Source organism: Caretta caretta, chromosome 1 (assembly GCF_965140235.1).
Source record: "Caretta caretta isolate rCarCar2 chromosome 1, rCarCar1.hap1, whole genome shotgun sequence".
Taxonomy (NCBI): domain Eukaryota; kingdom Metazoa; phylum Chordata; order Testudines; family Cheloniidae; genus Caretta; species Caretta caretta.
The window spans coordinates 151,976,249-151,992,321 of NC_134206.1; the positions used below are offsets into that span (position 1 = coordinate 151,976,249).

The window sequence follows — 16,073 nt, forward strand, 5'->3', positions numbered from 1 at the left end:
TATGTAAACTTTTCATTCTAAAGATGGCGTTTCATTGTAAAGGTGGTGTTACTGGAAATACTGAGCCATCTTCCCGTAATGATTCCATTTGTTCATTATTATTAACCTTTGTAAGGCCAAAGAACCAACATTCAGCATAATTGTGGCTTTTACATTGCTAAGATTATTTTGTTGAGTTCGTCATCTGGTATATGTTCAAAGGAAGAACTTGTTATATGATTGAAGAGGGTTTAGTTAACCAAGTTTTTGAGAAGGATTAGACCCCACCCCACTATGGTAAGACTCCATTCTCTAGAGGTTGCTTTGGTAAATAATTTACCACATATATTTTGTGCCAAATACAGTCTTCTAAGGGTAGAAATGTCATCAAAAGTTTATAAACTAATTAAGCAGCTAAAGGGACTCTTATCTTTAAATGACGCTGAGGATGGTTTGTGGCCAAGGCTACTGTTCCCTGCTTGGACTAAGAAAAGCAGCCAAGACTGGGACAAGGGATGAAGAGAACACAAAGGAGAAAGGACTGGGAGAATTGTAAGGGAAATAGTGATATGTAGGGGGAAGGTTATGTAGGGGCTTGAAGGTGAGGACAAGGAAGCTAAATATCTGCTGCAAAGATTCAATATCAAAGAGGTTAATAAAAATTGACATTTCAAAAAATTATTTTACTGGCAGCCATTATATTGCAGAAAATTCATACATTTATAACACCAGCAATAGGGGAACATAATGTCTGAGATAAGAAAGCTATTTCTGTCCTACTTCTAATACTAGCTGGATATGGAGAAGAACATTTACATGTCTTGCTTAAATGTTAATGTTCTTCTAACACAGGTTACTGTAATCTTATTGCTAAGAAACAAAGATTCAACATCACAGTTACAATGAAGCCCTTATGAAGTTCTGTGCCAGTATTCCAAGATTTTATCATTTCATTGGTGTACTTGGTAACTTCTAAAATGTGGAAGAATGCAAACCTAACACTGGGGTAAAAAAGTCATACAATGAGTTACTTCAAAAACTTCCCATTTCAGTGATTGTCTAGATTCTGAAAGTATTAAGAAAAATCTATTTTGGCAAAGATTAAGCCTGCTTTTGGAAGAAAAAGATCAAAATCCAATGGTATGCATATGGCCTTAACTATACTCTTGTGAGGGGAGCTATGGCAGTTTGAGAAAATTGAAGTTTGATAAATTGATTCATATTTTGATACTTAAGCAAACTAAAACTCATTTAATGGTGTTCTGAACTGGCCTTAAGATATAAGAAATATTACAGTAGAAAATTGAAGTCCAAACAGCAATTTCCTGCTCATGGAAAGTAATTCTGGTTTGGAAATTTCTGTGATAAGATCTTACTTGATTTGATCTGTGTGAAACATGACTTGAAACTTCATTTAGAGGACTACAATATAGAGCAATTGATTTGATATCCCAGTGCTCCTTCTAGCAGCTGAAGAGTTTTTCTTTCAGAATGTGAAAAACTACACTTGAACAATTATCCTTCTAAATTTACAAGATTTTCACAAAATTTGTTAACCTAATTTGTTCTGGTGATAGCACATCACCATAAACTTAGGGAAAAGATAGGACAAATAGCTCTCGGGACATAGACAGTTTTGCTATATTTCTAACAGAAGCAAATCCTGGAGGCAATGGCCTGCTACTAAGTAATCATGGAATGCCTTAAACGTTGCACAAGAGTGGAGGTTTAGCACCAAAAAAGAGAAAGAAAAATTATCTTAGAGGTAGCTGAGCTGTAAGCCATTAGGGCTTCGTAGACCCCCAAGATTTTTACCTGAATCTGAATATATTTCAAGATTTTGCTGAAGCCAATGCTGGGCACAAGATGTTCCTGATGACTTGCTTAACACATCAGCTAGTGAAAAATGTTGCTTCTCAGCTTAAGTTTCTGGATGGTCTACGTCAGGGTTCCCTCCCCACTCTGAACTCTGGGGTACAGATGTGGGGACCCGCATTAAAGATCCCCAAAGCTTATTTCTACCAGCTTAGGTTAAAACTTCCCCAAGACACAAATCCTTTCTTTGTCCTTGGACGGTATTGCTGCCACCACCAAGTGATTTAGACAAACATCCAGGGAAAAGGGCCACTTGGAGACCCTGTTTCCCCAAAATATTCCCCCAAAACCCTTCACCCCCTTTCCTGGGGAGGCTTGAAAATAATATACTAACCAATTGCCTTTAATAAAAGTACAGACCAGACCCTTTATTTTTAGGACACTAAAAACAATCAGGTTCTTAAAAGAAGAACTTTATTATAGAGAACAAGGTAAAAGAAGCACCTCTGTAAAATCAGGATGGAAGGTAATTTTACAGGGTAATAAAAAGATTTAAAAACACAGAGGATTCCCCTCTAGGCTCAACTTCAAAGTTCCAAAAACAGGAATAAACCTCCCTGTTGTCATAGTGAAAATTCACAAGCTAAAACAAAAGATAATCTAACGCATTTCCTTGCTTTACTTACAATTTTTGTAATCTTAGATGCTTATTTCAGGTAGGGTTTTAGGAGAGGTTTTTTTCCTGCCTGGTCCCTCTCTCTGTCTCGAGAGAGCACAACAAAGAGAGCCAAACAAAATCTCCCCCGGCACAGATTTGAAAGTATCTTCTTTTTTTTAATTGGTCCTTTTGGTCAGGTGCCAACTGGGTTATTTGAGCTTCTTAATCCCTTACAGGCAAAGGAGGGATTTTATGCTACCCTTAGCTGTATGTTTATAACAGCCTACATAGCTACTTCTAAGAAGAAAGTCCAGTGCAGTGCAGTAGTTTAAACTAGAGGGAACAGATGTGGATGAACAAGGTGAAGTCTTGTGAGAAGGGCTGGCCAAAATATGCCACCTAAGAGTTTTCAAAGATTACATGTATATTTCTTTAAACTAAACAACAAGTAATGCCCATTCAAGGGCTCTAGGTATCCCAACACATAGAACAATAAGACTACCTACCAGTATAATAATAATCATATGTTAAAAAGAAATAACTCAATCAAAGCATCAGAAAAGCCCTCCCTGGAACACAACCCCAACCTACTTTGAAATGCCTGTCAAAGAAATGGACTGCCAGCATGACTGAAAGATATCAAGTTCAGATTTAGGAGCAAGGATCTGTTTTTCTTTAGATTTGGTATATCTGTTCTAACAGTCCACCCAAACATTCCTGAGGTTTTTAACTGTAGATAATTTTACATAATTGCTAACATATTTTTATAATAGGTGTTTCCATACATTAATGTGTGTCTTCACTTTTACTGATCTAGCTAGCTTACATAAAAGCAAGTGTTTGACCCTTACTACATTAAAGACAATGCATCAGAACATAAACTGGTATGAGTAAAATATTAGGATTTTCACGCAATGGTTCCTCAGATGATCACTTTTTCCTCTATTATATATAAAGTTCCCCCTACAGATAGGGCACACTTATTTTTTACAGTATAAAACATCTGACATTTCAGGTTTCCCTCTACAATAAGGCCAGGGAACAAAGGTGAGTAAGCACTCCTTCTTTATAGGACAGAACATTATCTGCATGACTTCTCCAGTAGTCACAGACAACAGAAGTGAGCAATCAGCTTTTGTCTGCTGCTTGATAATGTGTAGAACTGTTTCCAGAACAATCAGGATGAAGATAAGGAGTATTTTACACTAAGATACAGAAACTAACATTTCTGCTTCATCAGAATTAAAACAAAAACTAACAAATTACATATAAACACGGATTTCAAGTCAAGTACAGGTCTCCAAATATTTAAATACTGTAAGTTTAGCATAAGTACAAGCAAGGCTAACTTAAACCTTACCCTGATTCCAGACTTTGTGATTATATAATCATTCTCTCTGAACAATGACTGCCAAAATATCATAAATCTCTCACATAACTGGAGAGTGAATCTACCAGTTTTACTGAATAAACTCAGATTTTTGAAGAAAATAAGCACATAATTATTCAAACAGAAAAACTGAGCCAACATCTTAGTACAGTATAAATTACAGTTATCCAAATTCCCTTTATCTGAAAATCCTGGTTATCCGAATCCACAGCGAGTCCCCTGGTACATCAATGTTAGTTAATAGCACTTCCATTTATCGGAACAACCAGTTATCCAAAACATTGGGATGTCCCCCAGGCCATTCAGATAAATGGGAGTATACTGTATACCCAATAGATTCTTAGGTCTGATCATCTTGAACACTTAATCAAAACTTTAATTACAGATAGGGATAATAGCACTGCCTATTATTAAGAGTGTCTATCACTTCCCATTATACAAGTCTTTTTTTCCAGTTGCTTATAAACTTCACAAAACTTTATCAGTTTGAGCTGACATTTTCCATGCCCAGTATCCGCCACAAACTGTACTTTTTGGAAAAAAGATTTTTGTTTGTTTTTTTGAAACAGGGCGGAAACAGTTACTTAATTACCTACAGTAACTGTTGTTCTTTGAGATGTGTTGTGCACATATATAGTCCACTGTAGGTGTATATGCACCCAATGCACTCAGGTGTCAGAGACTTATGCTCATGCTCTGTATGCGTTGAGCCAAAGCCATAAAAGTGGTTGTTATCACATCCTTCTCGCCACTTGTAAAATTACTGACTCAAGCAGAGGGGAAGGTGAGAGGACAATGGAATGTATATGTGCACAACACATCTCAAAGAACAAGTTACTGTAGGTAAGTAACCATTTTTTGCTCCTTTAAGACACTGTACACACATACATTCCACCACTGGTGATTCTGTAGCAGTTCCCTCTCAGGTGGTGGGACGTTAGATTTTCTGAACAGAGACTGCAATACCAACTTCCCCAAGTTGGCATTGTCCCAAGAGGCCTAAATGATGGTACAATGCCTGGAGAAGCATGTACAGATGGCCACATTGCTGCTTTGCAGGCATCTGTTATGGGAACATTGCTCAGAAAGGCTGAGGAAGTGGACAGAGCCCTGGTGGAGTGAGCCTTTATTTTCAGTGGAGGAGAGACTTCTGCAAGATCATAATAAATGTTAATACAGTCAGAGAACCAGTGTGAGAGACGCTGAACCGTCACTGGGTGAGAATCATTTGACTCTCTCAGATTAGGCTACAAAGAGCCTGGGAGAGTCTCTGAACAACTTAAGGTGAACAGGATAGAATGCCAATGTTCTGCAGACATCCAACGTGAGAAGGCTTTCTTCAGCTTTGGAGAATGAGATTTCGGAAAAAATACTAGAAGCTAAATAGATTGATTCAGGTGAAAAGCTGGTAAAATCATAGATTCATGGGAATGGAAGGGAGTATGGACAAGCTAACATTGTTTCTGCAAGTTTCTTACTGCCTGTCTATGTAAGTTACTTGTTAGAAGTGGCTTTTGCTGATAAATAGAAATTATGATATTTTGCTGTTGCTAGGGAAATTGTTTTAGCCCATTAGGGATTATTTTGAGAAATTAGTTAGTGTGTACTTTGGAGGAGCAGGGAGTCATGTTCTACTGCTGATTAAGCATTTCTACCCTGAGAGTATATCCCACCAACAAGTCATAAAGATAAGCAGACTTTGAGATGTTTTAACAAACTTTGAAAAACACAATCACAGTAGCGGAGTACCATGCTGGAACTCGCCACTCCCCATGGATGGTCAGGGAGTCCCATGATAGCCTAAGGCAGAGAGCAAGGACTGCCCCCCACCACTTTCTAGATAGGTGTTTGGGGTGGGGAAGGCATTCCCGTACCTTGAGACTTATGACTAAACCACTGGGTGTTGTCTGGAAGGACCACTGGCTCCTAATGGTAGATATAAATGACTCACAGGCCCAATGAATAACACAGAGCTCCCGCACATTTACATGCGGAGAGACCTCCTGGGGTGACCACAGTGCTTGCACACAAAGTTGAGCAAGGTAGGCCCCGAAGCCTTTGGTAGATGCATCCGTAACCAGAGAGTCATAGTTGGTTCTGGAAGGGCTAAGTCCAGGGACTGAAGCATTCTTGCAGGTATGCAAACCAGCATGTCTAGAAGATGCCTGGATGGACGATATACTGAATGGAGCCAGGCCTGAAGACAGCAAAGGTGACGTCTGGCATGTGGAGTTACGTATGTGCATGAGGCCAGGTGGCCCAGTTGTTGTAGGCAGGAAGGCACTGTTATCAAGCTTTCGGACAGATTAACTAAGGACTGAAACCTGTCCAAAGGATGACAGGACATCACAATTACAGTGTCGAGGTCTGCTCCTGTGAATATTATATGTTGCATCAACTGTAACTTTGTTTTGCCTAACTTCAGTTTCAGGGCCAGATGAAAGAACAGCTGTCTGATTACGAGGATGATGATGTGGATTTGGATGCTTGAGGCTCTGCACAACAGCCAATCATCAAGGCAAGGGAAAATTTGGACACCTAGGTGGCACAGGTGGTCCACTACCACTCCCGCTATGAAGTGAAGGTACTTCCTGTGGCATGGAAGTACGGCCACACGGATCTATGAGTTCTACAAATCAAGGGCAGCATACCAATCTCCAGGAAAGAGATAATGGAAGCAATGGTAACTATTTTGAACTTGATTTTCTTGATAAAGCGGTACAACTTGGTCAAAAATGGGACAAACTATCTGACTTTTGGGGGATTAGGAAGTAACAGGAATAGAATCCTTTCCCTCTGTGATGACAAGCCACTTCTTCTATTGCTCCCAATTTCAGAAGAGACTACTTACGGTTCCCTGAAAAAAGATGGGGAAGGTGGGCTGGAGAAAAAAGGAGGTGTTGCCATGGATATCAAAGATGTATACCATTGCACTCAGGTTGAGATAGAAGTGGGAGACAGACCTGTTGAAAGTCTCTGGTAAGGATAATAGCGGTAGAAAAAACAAAGGTGATATCGTGGTAAGGATCTAATATAGACCACCGGCTCACAAAAGAGAGGTGGCTGAGACTTCTTTTTTTTAAACACAATTAACACAATCATCCAAAACGCAGGACTTGGTAGGGCTACTGTAATACTGATTACTCTGAAAAATCAGGCCCAAGGCATCTCAAACTGGGCACCCAAAATTAGTGGATACTTTTGAGCTTAATCTCTCTGTGTCAGTTCCCCATATGTAAAATTAGAATACCACTGCCACTTCATCTTAGAGGTGTTGTGGAAATTAATTAATTAATATTTGTGAAGCACTCCGATACTGCAATGATGAGCACTACAGAAAAGCCCACTTCTGTCTTCAGAGTAGGGTGTGAATAATAATGCAGTAAGTAAGGCCTAGAGCCACACACTGAATAAAATAAGCTGAAAACAAAATATTTTAAAAGCGCCTCATGAAATGAGCACCTTCCATCCCATGCACTGAATAATGCAGCTGTCCTGTGTAAAGAACAGTATGTGATCATATAATTAAAGATTGTATCATATTGCATACAAATAAGGGGCCAAATTAAGGTTGCACAGGTAACACATTATATTAACCAATTTTATGATATTGTTGAGAGGATGCATAAAAACCATGAACTGAAAAAACTGGCTAGAAGCAGGTATAGTCCAAGCAGTCACTGTGTAAACTTCCACACAGAGAATACACACACACACACAAATCACTCCTGCTATTCCAGTCTGAGACTTCTCTGAAAGCAGAAAAATACTAACTATGTTAAATTGTGAGGGGATTTTGTGGTATACAAGTGTCTATAAGGAACCAGACAGTGACCATGAAACTCATTGTCACTTATCTCTGGCCAAATCTGAAACCAAATCTTCACAAATGAGCACATTAACCAACTGAGCCATCTGCCCCATTTTGATGATTTAATACAAACATTTTATTTCTGAGTATCCAATTACATAATTAAACTTGCCATCATTTTTAGTGCCAACTCCAAACCTATTGTAGAAAGCTTTTAAAACTAAATAATTGTTTAACCCTGCTTTAGAATTGAAGATAAACTGTACTAATTCATTTTTACAACAATTTATTATACTAAGCTACAAAGTATTGCCAGGAGGCAAAAAGAATAGTTACTTACCCTACTGCAACTGTGGTTCTTCAATATGTGCTGTTCACAAGGATTCCGCTTCGGGTTTGCATGCATCCCATGCGCTGGAGATCAGAATCTTTTGGCCAGCAGTGTCCACCGTGGTGGATTCTGTGCCCTCACACCCCCCACAACTGAGGGCATAAAGAGCAAAATAGGGACCAACTGCCCCTCAGTTCCTTCACCAATAAGAAATCTAGGTGTTAATTTGATTCTGTAGAAGCAAGAAAGGAGGGTTGATTGAGGATTATATACGGAGACCACATCTCAAAGAACTACAGTTACTGTAGGGTAAGTAACTGTTCTCTCGTCTTCAAGTGCTTGTCCACATGTATTTTACTTCTAGTGACTCTCAAGCAGTCCTGGAGGTGGATGCTCAGGCAAGGATGCCAGAACCTTTGTAGAAGTGTGGGGGAGGGGGAGGGCAAAGTGCCCCCTCCCTCTTCAAGGCTGGCTGCTCCAGCAGTGAGTCAGCTGCCCTCTCCTGGTGCCACAGCAGCCTCTGGTGGGTGAAAGGTGTAATTGCAGCATCTCCCCAGCAGAATCTATTATTTGGAGGGAGGACAGGGTGGAACCTGCAGGGGATATGAATTCTGCACTTACATTTCTTTTGTTAAAAAGTGAGGGCATCCCGGATTCCAGCACCAGGGCTCAGAGTTTACTTTAAGACAGCTCTGCCAAAGTGGGCATCTGACTTAGATGCCTCGACAAGGGAATAATGCCTTTCAAATGTATATAATGAATCCCAAGTAGCGGCCCTACAAATTCCAGAGATCAGTACATTTGAATAAGCCACAGAGGCTCAAATAGGGGTTCCATGAGCCACAGAAGGATGATGTTGAGATCCCAAGAAGAAGCTGGGTCTCTGACATTGAGTCATGAGTGCAAAAGTCCTTGAAAAATTTTGTCACTGTGGAGTATGAGAAGACTGATTGTGAAAATCAGAGCATGATATGCAGTGATTGCAGCTAAATGGACTTTCAGGAAACTAAATGCTAGGCCTTTTTCCTTCAGAGATAATATATAGTCTAGAACCTTTGGTACTGGACCCTCGACTGGGTCTACATTGTCCTGGGTGGCCCACACGGAAAATTATTTCAGTTTTGCAGCACACGTTTTTACGGTGGAGGCCTTCCTAAACACTGTTGTTATTTATCATCCAGACTGCATTCAGGCCATCAGAGGTAGCGAGTGGGGTTCTAGAGGCAGTATCTGGCCTTGGTTCTGAAACACTATGACCATACAGACAGGGAGATAGATGGGAGGTTCACGGGACAATTGGAGAAGGTCCAAGAGACAGAACTGTCTCAGCTAATATGGGGTTATCAAGATCACTGTGTCTGTGTCCCATCTGATCTTTATTATCCTGGAGATCAGCAGAACCAGAGGGAATGCACAGAGGAAGCTTTTAGACCACAGGAGGAGGAATGCATCATTCAGGATTTCATGTTCATGCCTCCCCTGGAACAGAACATCTTGAATTTGGCAGTCTCTGCTAATGCAAATTGTCTATAGCCAGGATCCCCCACATCTGGAAGATAGGGTGCAACATGGTGTCTCATAATGACCATGTAAGGTTAGATACCAGGTTCTTGCTTAGTAAGTCTGACATACTCTTTTTTATTCCTGGGAGGTGAAGGGCCAGCAGGGTTACCGAATACAGTTGGCACCATTCGCAGAGTTTGATGGCTGCCTGACATAACTGGGATGAGCATAAGCCACCCTGTTTGTTCATGTAATGCATTTCTGACTTGTCTGTCATGATCTGCAGTACTGAATTCCACCATGGTGTACAAGGGGATCTGTATTGGGGAAGGGTGGGCACATGGGTACAGGGGGTCTTTTGATGTATTTCAGTCCAGTTTGAGGATTTGCAAGTTAAGCATGGAAAGAAATTTTAAAGACTTTCAGAGGGGCTTTTTTTGAGAAAAAAGCTTGCTAGGTTTCTAGCCACTGGTAGTACTCAGCTAGATTATGACTTGCTGCCATTGGCAGTAAGAAGACACAAAAGGAGGGTCACTCCACCCTTTATGCCCTTATATAGGAGCACGAGGAGACACAGAGTGCAAGCAACGTTCCACAGACACCGCTAACTTTAAAAAAACAAACAAAAGAAAACCTGGCCTCATATGCATTGAATGCATGCACACCTAGAGTGGAATCCACATTGACACACACTGAAAGAAATTATGTCTGGAAACAGAGGTAATGTTACCAGTGGTTGAACTGACAATTTCATCCAGGGCTTTGGAGTGGAGCCCGGAGCTGGAGCGCGGAGCAGCTCCGAAACAGTGGAGCTGCAGGTTTTTGCCTGGAGCTGGAGCGGAGCCAGAGCACAGCTCCAAAACCCTGATTTCATCAGATCAGAGGAATAGAATTGCCTAGGCCAAACTGGTGCTACCATGATCACCACTTCCACATCTTGTCTGAGCTTCTTTAACACCCACGGTATAAGAAGTATTGGCAGGTAGGTACACGTCCCCAGAGTCCACAAGATGAGGCAAGTTTCTCATTGAGAACTGGGACTTACGCCCCTCAGGAGCAGAAACTGTGACATCTTATGTTTGTCTCTCTGGCAAATAGATTTATGATTTTGTGATCACACTTGGGAAAGTAGGTCTGAATGATGGAATCTTTATCGATCATTCCTGATCGCATAAGAACTGTCTGCTCTGGTGATCTGCTAGGCAATCCATGCAGGTGCAGAACTGCTAGGGTGATCTGAATACAGATACACCAGTTCCAAAGGCAAACTGTTTCCCCACTCTGCCCTTTTTTGCCCTAGGTTGAGGAGCACGACGGCACAAATGGCACAGGAGTGGTTCCAATGAGTACTGCTGGCCAAAGATTCCATTCAAGCAAATGGAATGTATGTGCATAATAAGTGAAATATTTATGAACACATATTCAAAGTACGGTACTTTCAGTGACAAACTGTCACAATATCCTTAAGGTATACAGAAACTGGGGCAAAAGTACTAAGGGGGTAAGGGGGGAAAGAATAGTCAAAGCATTGCTTCACCTTTTTGACAGTCTTTCCACACAATTTTTCTGGTTTTCTCATAATGTGTATTCAGCCAGGTAAGGAGGAGTCTTTCAGATGGAGAATATATATTACTGGATAAAGGCTCAGCATTTATTCTCGGCATGCTTTGCACACTTTCTGAGCTCAACAGATTACTGGTAGTAAGTGACAATACACGTGCAAGGACCAACACCTGAAATCAGAAAAAAATATTTCATCTTTTTACTAAAAAGTATAATTACAATTCCAAGTAGAAAGAACAAAACACAAAAATACAATTATTTTTCAAACACAGAAAAACTTTCAGATTTGAAGCTATTTGGTAGATTCTAAACTATCATAAAGGCACGTTGCATTAATGGGGCAGGGCTTCCAGTCTCCACCTTTTCAAAAAATATTTCTTTATTTTTTTTCCTTTCAAGATTATTATTTACAAACAGTGAACAGCATGAAATTTAACCATCTCTTCAAACACCGACAAAAAAATCATGCCGTATAAAAGCCTGTGTATGAATTCAACCCTATGTGCTCCTAAAATTATGCAAATATAAGATTAAATCTTCCCTTCCATCCTCAAATGCACAGCAAATACATGACATATTCACATGCATTTTCTTTGTACATTTGCAATTTACATTCAGCAGTGAAAAAACTATTTTTCCTAAAATCTACAGTATTTTCCTTATGACACTTAGAAATGGATTCAGAATCTTGTCAACATTATCCAATTTATCCTCTATCCAAAAAACATTATTTTATGAGATCAATGTTTATATAAATAAACCTTCTCTACTCTTTCTGTTCTGTACAGTTATCCTATGTTATTAACATAGCAGAGATTGGTTTGGATTATGATTTAGGGACTCCTTTAATTCCTGAATCAAATAAAATGCAAATGGGAGGTTCTAAACGTATTTTGTTTCCAATTATTTTTCAATTATTTTTGATGACTTCATCAAAAATAATTTGACCTTTTTGCATTCCCAGAATGAGTCTGTAGACTCCAACAGAATCCAACAGCAGCTAAATAATTGGAATTATTTTTTAATCCAAGTTTATAAATGCAAAGCCAATTTAATCTAGTGTTTGCAACATCTCCTTCATAGATCATTTCATTTTTTTTGGAGCCAAATTCACCTCCCAGTTTTTCTTTACAATTCTCCTATTGATATTATTAAATATTTATATTATGGTAGTACCCAAAAGTCCTTGTTAGGGCCCATATGCACACAGAGATTGACGAGTTTGTAATCGTCAAAGCAAGCATCCTATAGACAGAGGAAGAGGCAATCAATTTTTTTCATAAACACACACTATTTTTTGTTTTGTGTTAATTATCTGCTTTTCCCAACTGTCTCTCAGCCTTGCAATCAGACACTGGTTACAGAGCATCTGGGGAGAGAGGGTGCTTTCCAAGCATAAGTGGCAACTTTGAGAGGAGCACAGAAGTTGGTTGCTGAGGTTGGTACCATTGACAGAGTGAACAGGATGAGGGAGAATGTAGAAAGAGACCAGAATAAATAAGTAGCAAGTGTCAGAGCCGGGAAGAACATTGAAGGTTAAGAGAAGAAGTTTGAATCTGATATGATGGAAGAGGAGTAGCAATGGGTTAAAATAGAGGATTCATGTGTTCAGATCCATGGGCAAAGAAGATGCTCTTGGGTGAGTTATGTATGAATGAGACTGGGACAATACAGATGCCCTGAAGTCTAATAAGGAGGAAGTTACAGCGTTGAAGAAGGGAGATGAGGACCTGGAAGGGACAGCTTTAGCTGTCTAGATGGAAAGAAAAAGCTCAGATTTTAGAAATGTCATAGATGAAGAAGTGGCAAGATTTGGACAGAGATAAAATGTTGACAGAGAGACTATATATGTGGGGAAAGAAAGAGGGATGACTCCCAGGTTATGAGCCTGACTGAAAAGACAAACAATAGTACAATCAATACTGAAAGCAAATGTAGGGGAGGGAAAATATTATTTTCCCTCCCCTACATTTCCCACAGTATTCTTGTCAGCAAGTTAAGGAAGTATGGGCTGGATGAATGCACTACAAGGTGGGTAGAAAGCTGGCTAGATTGTCGGGCTCAACGGGTAGTGATCAATGGCTCCATGTCTAGTTGGCAGCCGGTGTCAAGTGGAGTGCCCCAGGGGTCGGTCCTGGGGCCGGTTTTGTTCAATATCTTCATAAATGATCTGGAGGATGGTGTGGATTGCACTCTCAGCAAATTTGCGGATGATACTAAACTGGGAGGAGTGGTAGATACGCTGGAGGGGAGGGATAGGATACAGAAGGACCTAGACAAATTGGAGGATTGGGCCAAAAGAAATCTGATGAGGTTCAATAAGGATAAGTGCAGGGTCCTGCACTTAGGACGGAAGAACCCAATGCACAGCTACAGACTAGGGACCGAATGGCTAGGCAGCAGTTCTGCGGAAAAGGACCTAGGGGTGACAGTGGACGAGAAGCTGGATATGAGTCAGCAGTGTGCCCTTGTTGCCAAGAAGGCCAATGGCATTTTGGGATGTATAAGTAGGGGCATAGCGAGCAGATCGAGGGACGTGATCGTTCCCCTCTATTCGACATTGGTGAGGCCTCATCTGGAGTACTGTGTCCAGTTTTGGGCCCCACACTTCAAGAAGGATGTGGATAAATTGGAGAGAGTCCAGCGAAGGGCAACAAAAATGATTAGGGGTCTGGAACACATGAGTTATGAGGAGAGGCTGAGGGAGCTGGGATTGTTTAGCCTGCAGAAGAGAAGAATGAGGGGGGATTTGATAGATGTTTTCAACTACCTGAAAGGGGGTTCCAAAGAGGATGGCTCTAGACTGTTCTCAATGGTATCAGATGACAGAACGAGGAGTAATGGTCTCAAGCTGCAGTGGGGGAGGTTTAGATTGGATATTAGGAAAAACTTTTTCACTAAGAGGGTGGTGAAACACTGGAATGCGTTACCTAGGGAGGTGGTAGAATCTCCTTCCTTAGAGGTTTTTAAGGTCAGGCTTGACAAAGCCCTGGCTGGGATGATTTAACTGGGAATTGGTCCTGCTTTGAGCAGGGGGTTGGACTAGATGACCTTCTGGGGTCCCTTCCAACCCTTATATTCTATGATTCTATGATTCTATGAAAATGGTGCAAAGGAAAAGATCAGGAATTCAGTTTTGGCCCTGTTAAGTTTGAGGTAATAGTAAAAGGCATCCAGAGGGAAATGCTAGCAAAACAGGTAGAGATGTGAGACTGCAGAGTTTGCAGAGATTGCATTGCAGGGTTTGCACATTCCCACAAAATACACAAGAGACCAGGACTTCAACCCCCTAAATTCTGAACCACCTCCACATTCCCATCAGCCTTCAGACTGCACATGGAGGAGCTATGCTGCAACAGATTCCTTCAACTATGTCTTCCTCTGATATCCCTGTTCAGGGCATGTTTGATAGTGAGGAAAGGTCAGTAGCATACATTTCTTCACAGAAAAGGTTTAATTCACCCTCATGGTCCATCAACCCAAGCCAGAGGAAATCAGGTTACATGCCCTTGGTGGTAGCAAATTCATCTTTATATTCTACTATGGAAAGCAAATCCACTCTCAAACAATGATTGGGTTATATAAAAATAGAAGTAGGAAATTATAAGGACTAAAAGTAGTTCCTGGGATTGTGTAATATTGCTTGCAGCGTAAGTACTAATGAGCAATCAAAGGAATTATTCTGACCTTCAAGCAATCATTTCCATAAATTGCTATTTCACTTCAGCACTCAAGATCTGTTTTATTAATCCTCTTGTATGTCAAAAATATCCAGGTTGTTTGAGGTGGTGTCTTATGCATCTATGTGAAATACATGTTGTACAGTAACTGAAAAAGCAGAATGGGTGGTGCCTCATTGTGGGAATTTAACTGTTTTTTTTCCTATATATTAGTTAGGTCTTACCCAGTCAGTCTGGCTTTCAAACTATAATGTAATTGAAGGTGCTTGAGATGAGAAATATATCTCTAGAATCTAAAGACTTTCTTTGAATGCAAAGATCTTCTTTTGCTATGGAATAATCAAAAATATTTATGGACTTGTGATGGGGCCAATTAACTCCCCAGGCTGCACCTGGAGGAGCAGCCAGGGAACATGGATTAATTAGACAAAGCTCAGCTGGATGGGAACAGGAAAGGACTGTATAAAGCTCAGAAGCTGAGAGCAGCAGGGGCTGCAGAGTAGTTGTCTGCTGTTATACACCCTGGGAGAAGGGAGGTGTGTTTGGAGCTACAGAGGTAGGTAGCCTACAGCTACTCTCTGAGACGAGGAAACTTGGGCTGGCAAACCAGAGAAGGGGGAGAGCCAGAGAGGTAGGAAAGGCTTAGGCAAAGAGCAGCAAGGCATGGGATAGTGCAGACCTTGCCTGCTGAAGAGAGGGCCGCTGAGCTAGAACCCCGAGTAGAGGGTGGGCCTGGGTTCCCCTACCAGCCACTGGAGAAGTGACACAGACCATGCAGTGGAGAGCAGAGTGCCCGGGACAGTTTTCCCCAATAGACTTTGATATCCGAGAAGGGGGAAACATGCATAGTTTTATATAAATAGGGGGCCAAGTCACGAAGAGGAAGCTGTAACTCATGGTGCAAGAGGGGCTGCAGGGTGAGAGAAGACGACAGAAGAGGGCACAAGCACCTGGAAGGAGTAAATCCCCAGAGCAGCCAGGAGGTGGTGCCTATCAGCAAGTAGACCCTGTGACAGGCCCTTTTCCTGCACTTAGTTATAAGGTACTTATATGGCACCCACTCCACAGTATCTCAGAGCCCCACAATCTTTAAAGTATTATTTCAAAACACCCCTGTATGGTAGAAAAGCACTGGTGTTCCCCTTTTACAGTTGGGGAACAGAGAGACAAAGATGTCTACATGGGATGGAAAGCCAGGGTCTGAATCTACAGTGCACTAGCTTGCCACGCGGTAACAACATCCTGTGTGGACATGCTACAGTGCATTAAAAGTTCCGTAGGGATCTTTTACATTGGCAGACAGTCAGGATCTTCACAGTCTGTAGGAGGGGTCTTGTCATATA

The 16,073-nt window shown here is 41.0% G+C and overlaps 1 protein-coding gene across 2 annotated transcripts in view; it reads right to left on the reverse strand.

The window, feature by feature from the left end:
• CFAP47 (cilia and flagella associated protein 47) overlaps nucleotides 1-16,073 on the reverse strand; it is a 651,611-nt gene that overhangs the window by 473,727 nt on the left and 161,811 nt on the right. For both annotated transcript variants that reach the window (XM_048863833.2, XM_075132125.1), the window contains one exon: nucleotides 11,025-11,220. In XM_048863833.2, coding sequence (XP_048719790.2) covers nucleotides 11,025-11,220 — 196 coding nt within the window. The remainder of the gene's footprint in view (nucleotides 1-11,024; nucleotides 11,221-16,073) is intronic.